Source organism: Diplotaxodon limnothrissa, linkage group LG3 (genome assembly GCF_057381915.1).
Source record: "Diplotaxodon limnothrissa isolate DT_005_m linkage group LG3, D_limnothrissa_male_GT1.1, whole genome shotgun sequence".
NCBI lineage: Eukaryota > Metazoa > Chordata > Actinopteri > Cichliformes > Cichlidae > Diplotaxodon > Diplotaxodon limnothrissa.
Window position 1 is genome coordinate 37,934,664 of NC_140598.1, and position 14,723 is coordinate 37,949,386.

The window sequence follows — 14,723 nt, forward strand, 5'->3', positions numbered from 1 at the left end:
AAATAAAATACTTTACTATAGACATATATATATATATATATATATACTATACTTTACGTTACTTATAACGCGTTACTGTAATCCGATTACTTTTTTCAAGTAACGAGTAAAGTAAGGGATTACTATTGCAAATACGGTAATTAGATTACCGTTACTTTCCTTAAGCACGCTGCGTTACTGCATTACTAAAACCGTGATTTTTTTGCGTATGTGAATGTCTCATGACAGTGACATAAGCAAGTGCGACGTTCCTGACAACAGCTGTGTGCAGATCAACAATGGATCATATATCAGTGCGGGAGAGAGTATGAGCGTGCAGCGTTTAAAGCGTGGAAGTACTGACCTTAAACTTGCAAGAAAGCACTGAGTGTGCTACGACGTTAAATCTTTAACTGACCGCTGCGGCACACCTGCACCAGGATAAACCTCCGCCTACCCCACTCCTGCTATACAGGTGAAAATAGAGCAAAAGGACCGCTGAGTCTTTGATTTTATTTATTTCCTGCTGTGTTTTACTTGCATCTATTTGAAAGACTGAGTGTAAACACAAAAATATACATATGTATTTTATCTGCTGGAATGTGCAGAAAAAAGGTTTAAATGTTAAACAAATTTCTTCCAGTCAGAGAATGTTGCATATAATTACATTTTTGTTTGATGCATAAAGTTAAAAGATTAAAACTAATAAAATAAGTTTTCAAAAGAGACTTTTCCATTTGATTACATTTTGTGATGGATTATGTAGAAAAAGTAGAATTGGGCTGAGAGATCTATCGCTTTATCACCTATTTAGGTTGTAAATCATGTTTTTAAAAAGTAACTAAGTAATTAATTACTTTTGAAAATAAGTAATCAGTAAAGTAACGGGATTACTTTTTTGAGGAAGTAATCAGTAATTAGTTACTGATTACTTTTTTCAAGTAACTTGACCAACACTGCACCCAGCACCAGAGTAGCTGGAGGTGGTCAAAGACAAAGGAATGTCTTTGATCCTTCTGCTTGAACTAAGATTTACAAATTTAAGTAACACAATGACAACATTTAAAAAAATTGACTCCAACAGCACCTCAAACAAAAATCCCCCCTCCCGTGACATCACGTTCCACAGCCCTAAAGGGAGTGTGTCCTCCAGTGCTCGTTGTTGTGTTGTTAACGTTGGTTCACCCTCATATTGTGTGTTTCCCAGTGCATTCTGAGCCTTGGTTTACCCCAGTTTAGTTTCGTTGTTTTTGTATCACTTCCGAACCTGCAATAAAGTTCACGTTCTGCCTTTGAGTCCAGCGTGTGGGTCCTTTTTCCTGCCTGTGCACAGCCGTTACATGACAAAATGGCTAGTTAATGGTAGTTGGCTTCTCTCTGCCTTCCTCCCACAGTCCGAAGCCTTACATGTGGAGTTAGATTGATTTATTTGGTGATTTAAAATTGGCCATAGGTGTGATTGTGAGTGTGAATGGTTGTCTTGTCTCTCTGTGTTAGCCCTGTGACAGACTGGTGAACTGTCCTGCCTCTCTCCCTCTGGCAAGTGGGACAGACCCCCCCCCCCCCCACTCCCGCTTCCCCCCTGAAGATAAAAATATTTACACATACACATGCCTTTTATATCAATCAACACTCACGGGAGTATTTGTTTCACTATTTAATCTTTATATCTGCCGTCACTCACTTCCTCTTCTTGATGGGTTTTCCATCCACCTGTAGCTGCACAGCTACATTTATACATGTACTCTGATTAAAGTTTTTCTGTAAATATGAACTCATCTTAGTTACTTAGTTACAGTACACAGGATTATTTTTTCTCCTTTTAGATTAAAATACACACAAAAGCACTTTTGCTATAAGTTTCTCCTCTATGTGCCACAAATGCTTCACCAATCTGTGCTGATGCAAAGGTGCCTTAAACAAGTGATGAGAGGTATTTTTACTGTTGCTGTCAAAAATCATTCATAAAGCCACACAAAATTAATAACTCTGTGTTTCTACAAAGTTATTGAAAACAAACGCAAACAGAGAAATGAACCGAGTGAACACAGAAAGAGGAACAAACTGATGTAATCTGACCCCCGTAGCCAGGTGTGGCAGCTGTGTTTGCATATACAGTGAAACTACACGTCTGCCAGTTTAATGATGACGCAGACAGGTACCAAGTGAAAGAAGAAGACACAGCAGACGTATGTATTTCATCTTTTCATTTCTTTCACTGTAATTCTGTGTCTTCTTTCCTGCTGCGATGTGAATGATGGGTCAGCTTGCTTCCTGTTGAAATTAATTAAATATTTGAGTTACTACATATTATTAAGTTGAGCTAAGACTAAACCGATTGATTATACAGGATAATGTTCACCTCTGTAACGGGACCCTGACACAGAACATTTAAGAACCTTTGCTCTGGACAGAGAAGACTGAGGGAGACCACCCTGTGCACTGTCTCTGTGTCTGTTGGTTGGACTGAACCATGAATTTGGTCTTTTGTATATTGAGACACGAGTTATTTAAGCATATGATGACTTTAACTGCTTTGACATAACCTGTTAATGCCTCTGGTTGATGAACTCTGTTGGTAATTTATCATGTTTCTGATTCACAGAGTTGAGTCAGTCCTGGTAGGGAAACAGGACAGGATATTCAAAACTTTTTAGGGCTGCAGACTTGCACAGTCCTCAAAACAACTGTTATTATAGATTAATATGCTGCACATCATTTATGTAACTAAATCATCAATATTTTGCAGTTCAAACATTTCACTTGATAAGAAATTCAGTAGCCAGTGGCAGGAAACTCATCAAAATATCAGAACAAAGTAGTGAGACTTTAAACTTGTTTAACCAGTCGAGTGGTGTAGGCATGTAAAATCATCAGTACAGTGAGCACCTGTATTCAAATTATTAGTATCTAAGAGAAAAACAAGGAAGTGAGGTACAGTATAAAACACATTGAATGTGGACATTTGGTGAGCTTTAATTTATTTTATGTTTCTGTTAAGAATGTGCAGATGAAACTGATTTCTTATTTCTGGGGTACTTTTTCATTAAATTATTATTTGAAGATGTTTAAAGCCGGTTGGAGCGGTAACTATTTTTAAATCCCGGTAGCACTGCAACCACCTAAGCTAGCGCAATAATTTTTTTTGCATATGAAACCGGAGGAGTTGTACTTATGCCATCAGCTTGTCCTAGGTCACAGTTTCCTTCCACATATAGCTTTGCAAAAACTGCATAAAAAACACTTGCAGCAACAAAAGCATAATATTCCAGAAAGAGGCTTTGCCGATCCGATCAGCTGTTTGTAACACTTCCTACGCCCATCAGCGTGAACTATCGCATGTCCGCAATGACCTGCCCGAAACAGGAAGTGACGTCATTTTGCGAAAATGTAGTTTTTTTTTACCATCAGGGCCTTATGAGCCTATACTTGTGTTTTTAAAAGTTATCTTTGACTTTATGACTTTCTGTGTTGTCTCTGGGATGCTTAGGACTCATATTGCACTGCTGGAAATAGTTTATTTTGATGCATATGCTGTTTTTTTTGCAAATTGGCACTATAGTATTTATTTTGTTTTATTCCTGCAGTATATAAAAATTGGTGTATTTCAAAAATAAAACTATGAAGACACTTAAAATAAATTTCCTGTGGTGGGAAACTATTTTGTGCAACTTTTTTGTATTTACAGTTTTGAGGGATAAGCCTCTTAAATTTCTGTAACTAGAAATATATGTTAAAAAAACAAAAACAATTTTCAATTTTTTTGTAGTTTATTGCATTTTTTTTGCAATTTTATGTAATTACTATGCACTTAATGCAGACATATTATTAAAATTTGGGCTATAATGGTTATATTGATGTATATCAACTTGAAATGCTCCCAAAAAAGGCACTGCAGCATGTAAAAATATAATATAAGCTCTGGCGGACTTGGTTCTATGGTAGGTCTTAAAGGGTTAAATCCTGCTGCGGTTACACACAGTCAACAGTTTCTCTTTGGTTAGTTAAAGATTTGAAAGAAAATAATAAATGAATAAAAGAAAAAATATTTTAAATAGTCTCAAACTCTTCAAACACTGAGTGGAAAAAAAGAGGCCTTAATAGAAAAACAACAACAAAACAGGAACAGGTCATATCGTGGTGCAGACAGAGTGACGGCAATACAGGAAGTCTGGACCAGATCTCAGTTTAAAGGAATCTGATTCTTTGGGTTTTACCCGACAGATGAACAGAAAATAATGCTAATTTGAACAGGTTTAGTTCAGTGTCCTGAGAAAAAGGTTCTTTGGATCTGTTAATTTTAAAGCCTGGAGGAACCTATAAGAACAATGAAACAGATGAAATATTTATTCACAAGTTTAACCTTTACTGTTTTACAAAGAACAAGAAAGACGGTTATGTAAAATTTAGCCTTTTGAACGTATTACTCCAGATCTCTTATTTGACAAAAATATTATATTATATTATATTATATTATATTATATTAAACACATTAGTACCTTCATATCAATCAAAAATCTCAATAAACAGAAATGAAGCAGAATTATTCTCACTTTTCTCTTTCATCAGGTGACTGCAGGTGTTAAAAAACATGGAAAGGTATCACACTCAACACCTCACATTAGATTCACTGCTACAAGAACAAATACAGAAAATATTTCCTTCATGCAGTAACTATACAACACATCTGTCTACAAGATAATCATCTGTTCTTTCTTATGTTATCAGTTTATTTTAACCCAGCACTGTTAGCAAACACTAAATGCTTTTATTTTGTTTCATTTAACACAAACATAATAAAAAATCTGCAGCTGTAATTATAAATTGTTGTACTACAGCAACTCATTGAGATCCAGTCGACATGACAGTAACTGATCCATCTCATCTGAAAGGAGACAAAACTCTGAAAACTGCAAAGACGTTTTTTACACAGCCTGAAATGTAACAGTTTAAAACTAGACAGACTAAAGAGGACAGAAATCATTCAGTGTGAAGAGCTTCAGACTTTATAGGCTTGTTGTTATATATATTCCTCTAACTGATGTTATTCCTCAGACCAAACTCTCCCAAACCTGAGCCTGAGCCTGAGCCTGGACTCAGCTCTGTGACTATGAGGGAAAGATCCAGTCCACAGGGAGTCCGCCCTGACTTTAAAAACAGGAAACTGTCTCCTGATGAGAAGTAAGATTTAACTGAATGTTAAACTTATCTTACAGCTGTCCACTTCAACTTGCCTTCCATGAATAATAAGTGAGAGTTCTTCTTCTTCTTCTTCTTCTTCTTCTTCTTATGATTATTATTAATATTCACCTGGTAATAAAAAGGACAAAAGGCAGCTGAGTTAACATCCTAAAGAGGAAGAGCTTCAACCTTTATAGACTTACTGTAATGTTATTCTTGTGACTAGCAGCTTTTGTATCTGATCGTTAAAAATAAAAAAGATTTCTCTCTCACGATCTTTTTCTCTGTTCACCAGGATCAGTGAGACACCAGATGCTCCTGAAGCTGATCCTGGACCCACATGTCTGTCTTTGAAGAGTGATCGGTCAAAGGATGAATTCATCTACTTTAAAGGAACAAAATCTGTTGCTGCTGAGGAGTAAGACAAAAGTTAAATTTACCTTATTACTGTTAATACAACTGCCCTTAGTCCTGAAGTTTAAGAGCTCCTGGACATTTTATTCATTCATTCTTCATTCACTCATTTCTTTTCAAGCTCCTTAGACTATGATGACCTGGATGATTGAGAACCTTCACAGACATTAATTCATTCACTCAATTTACAGGCTGTGCTAACTTTTCTTTAATTTTTCATTCATTTAATAATGCTGCTGTGGTCTCATACACCAAGGCTCGTAATTTAGTGATCAGTGTAATCAGTTTAAAGGAATCAAGCTAAACCAACTTAGTAATAAATTATTCAAAGAAAATCATCTTGTATTTATGTACAAAATGGTTACAGTTTCTTCACGTTGTCTCCACAGAGCTGATCAGGAGAGTTCAGATGTTTCAAGTCTTCAGCATCAAACTGATCTGGACTCAGTATTTAAGGTTTGTACATGTACACCAAACTCTGTTTGTAATTATTTTAAATTTGCACTTTTTAGAGTATCAACGATATTAACGTGTCTGACAGGAAAAGAAATCCAATACTCGTCATATAATAATGGCAAAATTCAACACAATTCTTGTTAAATCAAAGTTTCAAAGTGCTGAACAATAAGAAAACTTACAATGGAAATTAAAAAGAATTTAAAATGCAAAAGAATGAGCAAGAACGAAAACCACACACATTATTAAATCCTGAAAAGGATTTGATAAAACCATTAGCAGCTAAATATTCATTTTGGAACAGCTGATTAAAATATAAAGAATAAAGTAGAGCCCAGAGGCAGGAGAGAGAAACAGATCATTGAGACCTTGATCAAAGCGATCTCAGGATTATGATGCGAAGAGAAGGCAGATTGAAATTTTAAAAAGATCTGATTGTTTCTAATATCATGAACTAAGTGGCAACAGATTGATAAAATTTATACTGTAGAGATAAAATTGGGGGATCAAAACAGGCTTTCATGAACTCCTGTGCAGACAGGCCATTTATGTACACATGCATATAACAATTTATTATCTTTTTTTATTTTTAGAAATGACAAAGAGTGTTATTCAGAATGTTGTAAGGAAAAGTATTTTAAGAAAAATGATGCAGTGATGTTATGAAACAATGAAATGTTGAAATTCTTTTTTTTCTCTGATGGGAGTTTGTTTTAAATTTTGTTTTAAATTGTTACTTCCTTATTTTTCTACACTTTCTTTGTTCAATTGAAAAGAAGCACAAAATATATCTGTAAAAAATTACTTTTTAGTATGAAAATCAGATTTTTCATTAATTTAGATTGTGTCATTTATTTTCCAGATACTGGAGGGAAACATTATCATGTTTGTGAAGGACGAGCTAATGAAGATGCAGAATGATCTGAATCCAGATTATTCAGAGTGTCAGAGGGATGAAGAGGAGGTGTTGGACAGTGAGGAAGAGAAGCAGAGAAGGAGCAGCAGAGAGGCATTTCTGAAACTTGCAGTTAACTTCCTGAGAATAATGAAACAGGAGGAGCTGGCTGACTGTCTGCAGAGCAGTGAGAGGATTTCTCTTCATAAATTCAGTCTTTACAGGAATGAAATTGTCACATTTTCTATAATCATAACACTCATGTTTCTGTTGCTTTCCTGTAGAAAATCCTGATCCACTTGGTGAGAACACTTTTAAATGTAACCTAAAGAAGAAGTTCCAGTGTGTCTTTGAGGGGATTGCTAAACCAGGAACCCCAATCACTCTAAATGAGATCTACACAGAGCTCTGCATCACAGAGGGAGGGACCGGAGAGGTCAACACTGAACATGAGGTCAGACAGATTGAAATGTTTTCCTGGAAACCAAACAGACCAGAAACAACAATCAGGTGTGAAGACATCTTTAAAGCTTCAACTGGAAGAGACAAACCAATCAGAACAGTTCTGACCAAAGGAGTGGCTGGCATCGGGAAAACATTCCTGACACAAAAGTTCACTTTGGACTGGACTGAAGACAAGACCAACCAGGACATCCAGTTCATTTTTCCATTCCCATTCAGAGAGCTGAATTTACTGAGGGATAAAAAGTTCAGCTTAGTGGGACTTATTCATCACTTCTTCACTGAAATCAAAGAAGCAGGAATCTGTAACTTTAAAAAGTTCAAAGTTGTGTTCATCTTTGATGGTCTGGATGAGTGTCGACTTCCTCTGAACTTCCACATCACTGAGATCCTCACTGATGTTACAGAGTCCACATCAGTGGATGTGCTGTTGACAAACCTCATCAGGGGAAAGTTGCTTCCTTCTGCTCACATCTGGATAACCACACGACCTGCAGCAGCCAATCAGATCCCTGCTGACTATATAGACGTGGTTACAGAGGTCAGAGGGTTCACTGACCCAAAGAAGGAAGAGTACTTCAGGAAGAGACTCAGAGACAAGGAAGAGGCCAACACCATAATCTCTCACATCAAGACATCACGAAGCCTCCACATCATGTGTCACATCCCAATCTTCTGCTGGATCACTGCTACAGTTCTAGAGAGAGTGTTAAAAACCAAACCGGCTGGAGGGAAGCTGCCCAAGACACTGACTGAGATGTACATTCACTTCCTGGTGGTTCAGACCAAAGTGAAGAACATCAAGCATGATGGAGGAGCTGAGACAGATCCTCTCTGGAGTCTAAAAAGTAAGAAGATGATTGAAGCACTGGGGAAACTGGCTTTTCAGCAGCTGCAGAAAGGAAACCTGATCTTCTATGAATCAGACCTGACAGAGTGTGGCATTAATGTCAGAGAAGCCTCAGTGTACTCAGGAGTGTTCACACAGATTTTTAAAGAGGAGAGAGGACTGTACCAAGAGAAGGTTTACTGTTTTGTCCATCTGAGCATTCAGGAGTTTTTAGCTGCTCTTCATGTCCATCTGACATTCACCAACTCTGGTATCAACCTGCTGAAAGAAGAAGAAACAGCCTCAGTGCAGAGTGGAGAATCTTCAGTAAGACATTTCTACCAGAGTGCTGTGGACAAGGCCTTAAAGAGTCCAAATGGACATCTGGACTTGTTTCTTCGCTTCCTCCTTGGTCTTTCACTGCAGACCAATCAGGATCTCTTACAAGGCCTGCTCACACAAAAAGGAATCAGCTCACAGATAAATCAGGATATGGTCAAATATGTTAAAGAAAGGATGAATGACACTCTCTCTCCTGAGAAAAGCATTCATCTGCTCCACTGTTTAAATGAATTGAATGATGACTCTATAGTGAAAGAGGTCCAGCATCACCTGAGTTCAGGACACCTGTCCAAAGTTGATCTCTCTCCTGCTCAGTGGTCAGCTCTGGTCTTCATCTTACTGTCATCAGAAACAGGTGTGGATGAGTTTGACTTGAGGAAATATTCAGCTTCAGAAGAGGCTCTTCTGCAGCTGCCGCCAGTGGTCACAGCCTGTAAGAAAGCCCAGTAAGTATCCAGTTTAAGCCTTTCAAGAGATTACTTTAAAGTGCTTCTTTTAAGAGTTTGGAAAGTTCTCTGATATTCACGTTTCCAGGTTGAGTGGCTGTAACCTCACAGAGAGAAGCTGTGAGGCTCTTTCCTCAATTCTAAGTTCTCAGTCCTCCAGACTGAGAGAGCTGGACATGAGTAACAACAACCTACAGGACTCAGGAGTGAAGCTGCTTTGTGTTGGACTTGGGAGTCCACACTGTATGCTGGAAACTCTCAGGTTAGCTGATTCTTTGTTTAAGAATATGTGGGTATTTCACAACAACTGTCATTATTTTATAGATTTTAAGATGTGGTTTCTGTTCTGATGTAAGCTCTGAAAGAGAACAGTAGAAGTGAAACACACACTTCACAAATCAAAAAAACTATAACTTTATTTATGATTTAGTGTAGATTTATTCCAAACGGCTCTCATATTTTCGAATGTGTAACATACAGACGATTTGTCACATAGCATCGGTATGTTACGTTTTTGGATGAGAACGTGTCCGTAATAGTAAAAAAGACAGAAAATAATTATGTTTTTTGTTGTTTTTTTTTAAATTTGAGTACAGAAAAGCCAGTTAGTGTGTTTTTAACAACTTTAACTAGAATCAGAATCTGTTAGTTCGACTGTACATCATCAAATTCAGAGCAGTTCCTAACAATGATGTGACATGTTGTATGTTTGAAGGCTGTCAGGCTGTCAGATCACAGGAACAGGCTTCCCCTCTCTGGACACAGCTGTGCGCTCCAATCCCTCCTATTTGAAAGAGCTGGACTTGAGCTATAATCATCCAGGAGACTCAGGAATGAAGCTTTTGTCTGATCTAAAGAAGGATCCACATGTGAAACTGGACATACTCTGGTAGGAAAACAGGAAATACAACTGGAAATATATTTTTTCTCCAACATATTGTAACAAAGAGCAGATATTTTGAGTTTTTGATTTGTTTAACCCCAGTTATGACAGGTGCCTTTGTGATGGTTCTGGGTCTGTGACACAGGGTTTTGAGTTTTTTTTTTTTTTTTTGCTGCTTCCTGTTGTGTACCCATGTCCTTTGTGCTCCACACAGTCACAGCCATACCTCCCTGTTTTTAGTCAGACGAGGCGCCAGGGTTTCCATTTTCACAAAGAAGTCATCTGTGGGTGTGGGCACACCCGGGGAACACAGATTAACAGAAACTAATTGATGAGACAGGAAGCAAACACACATGAGATGAGGAACTTTCAAAATAAAACAGGAATTAAGAGTATACTGACTGTGACAGAGACACATGAACCTGACCGAGACAGAAAGGTAGACAAACATGGAGACAGAGGAATACAAACACAAAGACAGAGACTCAAGGAGTGACAGAGGGAAAGCAGGGAACAAACTGAAACTCCAGGAATCAAAATAAACAATCACTATAACCAGGAATATGAAAGAGCAGGAATAAAAATAAGCACAACTGCATAATAAGTAATGAAGAAACCCAGGAACACTAAATCAAAGACGCCTACCCTAAAAACTTTCAATTATAAAAATATGAGAATAATAAAGATCAGTCAGAACTTAAGAGTCCAAACACAAACGCTGGATCGAAGCCCCAGGACTATATGACAGGGTCAGCAGCAGTGTAAATGAACTGGAGGGGCAATTAACTTTGAAAGGTTGACATTTGACTCTTTTTGCCATTTCAAATAAAAAAAAAAGCAATGTATATTTGCAACTATACAGTCACAGTATACTCAGAAGGAAATATATCCATGGTTAAAATAAGTACAAAAATATCTGTGTTAGACTGTAGAAGCAAGAGACAAGCTGTACACACATGTTCTCTCAATGAACTCACCACACACAGCTGACTTTGAAGACAATTTCTTTCAGCATATTCACATGATGATGAATGAAAGACTTTCCATGATGCTCATGCTTCCCTGCCCTGTTATTCCCACTGACACTTCTGGTAGAAACATCTCATAAACAACAGGAGAAAGACTCAGACTGAGTTTAGAGGTTGCACAGGGTGATATGTTTGCTCAGATTTTGAAAGGTATTGGACAATCTCCAAAAGTTGATTCTGTTCATCTGGACGTAGCGTTTTTGTGGGAGAAACGTTTCGTCACTCATCCAACTGACTTCTTCAGTCTCAGCTGACTGCAGGTTTCCCCAACCTTATAAACAGTACATTTGCATAATGACTGAAACCAGCCCACTGAAGGAACAATGGGCTGGGAGGACAATGTGACAGTTATGTTGTGACTGGTCAGAATTAGCCAACAAAAGTTAATACATGTTTTATTATTCATGTTTTCTTCGTCTTCGTCTTCTTCGTCTTCATAATGGATTGCATTTATATAGCGCTTTTCTACGCACCCAAAGTGCTTTACAATTCCACTATTCATTCACTCAAATTCACACACTTTTAACCCTTTCACATATAGTGGTCACAACAGTGGACAGCTATTCAAAGGCTATTTTCTTGTATTTGTGTCAGTGTACATGGTATACTGGCACTAGTACATTCACGTTGTTGTAAAAAGCATGATAATATATTAAGTAATCCAACGTATTCAGAATACGTTACTGTCATTGAGTAACGTAACGGAGTACGTTACAGAATACATTTTGGGGCATGTATTCTGTATTCTGTAATGGAATACGTTTTAAAAGTAACCTTCCCAACACTGTCCCCCACCAATGCTGGGGCAACAGTGACAAAGACAGAAACAGACTCAGACCCAAATAACTTGAAGCCTGAACACAGCAGTCTTTTCTCAAAATGTTTTGTTCTATATATTGATTTGTTTTGTGTTGCACTGAATAACTAAGCAACTGAAACATCCTCACACATGTTAACAGAGACAGAACATAGTATTTGAAGCACATTGTTTATTGTAGTGACAGAAACACAGGGAGGCAGAAAATAAAGCAGACTGAAACCAAGAAATGCTGCTGCAAGAAAGTATGAAACCAATACAGAATATGGAGAATAATCAAAAATTCAAAACCAGAAAAAACCCAAACATCCCAAAACTCCAAACTCTGAGTCTAAAACCCAGGGATCATGACATTATGTAACCCTGTTTCATTGTCCCCTCCAGATTTATTTTCCTCCCTTGCCAATGTTTAGGGTCAGATTGTCTTCCCAGACTGACTCTCAGTCTGGAGCTTACTGTGTACCTTTATGCCAATAAATGCAGAACCACTGTAAGCTTTGAAACAGGATTTTGACTTTCCTGGTGCCAAATAAAAGTGAAGTAAGTACTTGCATTTCATGCGGTGCAGATACAGTCATGTGAAAAAGTAAGAATTCTTCTTAAGTTATTCAATTCCTACTCATTGTTGAGGTGATCCTACAGGGGTGCACTGTTTTATACAGTGTTATTTATACAGGATCTTTTTTTTTACACGTCTTCAATGTCCTCAGGTTGTATTTAGGTAATTTAAGAACCTAATACAGACCTGATAATTAAAAGAAATGTGCTTACGATACATAAAAACAGAAATCCAACCTTAGAACTAAATGAGAAACTATGATCATTTTCAATTTATTGTGAGATAAAATAAAGTGCAAGCTTATTTCTCTAGAAGAGATGAATCAGAGAATATAAAGGCCATGTTTTCACATGATGATGTGCTTATTTCAGTGTGGAGCCTGAAGGAGTCCAGTGGATGAGACCAGGTCTAAGAAAATGTAAGTGTGTTTTTGATTTACTAGCTGTATTTACATCATTTTTTCACACATTATATGCATCTCTGCTAAATATCTTTTATCATATATTTTATAAAAAATTGTTTCAGTTATTTAATTCCACAACTAAAAACCCATTTTTGATACAATCTTAAAACATCACAAAGTTTTGCATACTGGTTTTTCTTCTTCATAAACTAACGTGAAAACCAATTAAACCCTTTCTTCATTATCTGGTGAAGAAACGTGGCCACATAGTCAACTAGAATTTTCTATTCAGATATAATTTTGCTAGTGGTAAGATTGGCATGGCTAGAGGAACAGCTGTAACAGCGCCAACCTCGTGATTAGTTTATAATATTTGGTGCGAAATCAAAGTTACCAGAGAGGGGGGGTAGATTAATTAAATTATTGATCTACTTTGAACAGAATTTGGCTTCATGAGTCAGGTTGTAATTCATCTGTGTTAACTAGCATTAGCTAATGTACCGATGATCAGATTTGAGAATGAAGACAGAAAAATCTTTCCATAAATCAAATACACTGCTGATGCTGACTGATTCTGACGATGACCTGATTTTTGACTGAAAGGCAAATGTAAAGTTTGGCTCTGTTAACACTAAACTACCAAGGAGAATATTTTTACCCATCAGCATTTTAAAAATCCTGTCACCACACGAGATATTTTCACTGTGTAGAAATCAGTGTAAAACAACTGTGGCACTCCTAGTTGCCTAGCAACACATTTATGCGCATTTTGATGTGCACATAAAATGAAAATAATCAAATCACATAACATCACTTTGATGTTTGTGTTTAGTGTTGGTGGTGCACCTTAGACGTGAACTGAATGTGAATGCAAAGCCTCTATACTTATAGTTATATGTTCATATATATTCCAGTCACTTCCCTTTTCAATTAATTATCGTTGATAATTTTTAATTTTAAGGTTTTTTTTCTATTTTTCATTCACACTCATCATCACACTGCCTGCATCCTTGAATATTTAAGCAATGGACCACATAAATATGAGGACCACATTTACTGTTACACATATGCTCTAATTAATTATTTGCTATATGCACTGTGTCTTATTGTCCCTTTTAGATTTCTGTGATCTGACGCTGGATTCAAACACAGCACACAAGAACCTCAAACTGTCTGATGACAACAAGGAGGTGACACATGTGGAAGAAGACCAGCTGTATCCTGATCATGATCTTAGATTTAATCACTGGCTTCAGCTGCTGTGTACCAACAGTCTGAGTGGTCGTTGTTACTGGGAGGTCGAGTGGAGAGGAGAGGTTCATGTTGCAGTAACTTATGGAGGAATCAGACGGAGAGGAGAAGAGGATGAATGCAGGTTTGTAAGGACTTACCAATCCTGGAGTCTCTACTGCAGTGATGACAGGGGTTACTATGCTAGTCACAATTACATAGCAAGAGCCATCCCTCTGCTCTCCTCACCTCTCTGTCACAAAGTAGCAGTGTATGTGGACTGTTCTGCAGGAACTGTGTCCTTCTACAGCATCTCCTCTGATAAACTGATCCACCTGCACACCTTCAACACCACCTTCACTGAACCTGTATATGCTGGGTTTAGAGTGAAGCCTGACTCTAGTATCCACCTCTGTGCTGACTCAGAATAATGAACTTACTGTGCAGAGTCACATTGGTGTTTCACACTTTTTCTCACTTAAATATTATGAACCTTAAATATATCAGGTAAACTGTCAGATACGTTGTACATATATTGGCTTGGTTTGTAGCCCCGAGTTGTTGAATGAGACTGATTCTCCTGAAAAAAATCATCTTATTGTCTTTGGTGCCTATTTTTAAGAGCACTTATCAGTTTCTATTATGCGTAACAGTTTAAATAGGAAAAATCTGTTGCATTACTATTATCAACTATTATATTTGTTCCATTATACACATTTTAATAATGTTTAGACTGATGGATGAAATCCTTGGAACTGAAAATTTAGACATTTTAGATGTTGGTGAGTTAGGCTTTGTG

The 14,723-nt window shown here is 37.2% G+C and overlaps 1 protein-coding gene across 1 annotated transcript; it reads left to right on the forward strand.

The window, feature by feature from the left end:
• The first annotated feature begins 6,889 nt into the window (after positions 1-6,889).
• On the forward strand, positions 6,890-14,363 carry LOC146635722 (protein NLRC3-like). Its single transcript, XM_085349073.1, has 6 exons — positions 6,890-7,112; positions 7,210-9,004; positions 9,093-9,266; positions 9,720-9,893; positions 12,663-12,709; positions 13,814-14,363. Exons 1-6 carry the CDS (start codon positions 6,914-6,916, stop codon positions 14,353-14,355), a joined length of 2,931 nt encoding a protein of 976 aa, XP_085205199.1. The 5' UTR covers positions 6,890-6,913; the 3' UTR covers positions 14,356-14,363.
• Positions 14,364-14,723: the final 360 nt, after the last annotated feature.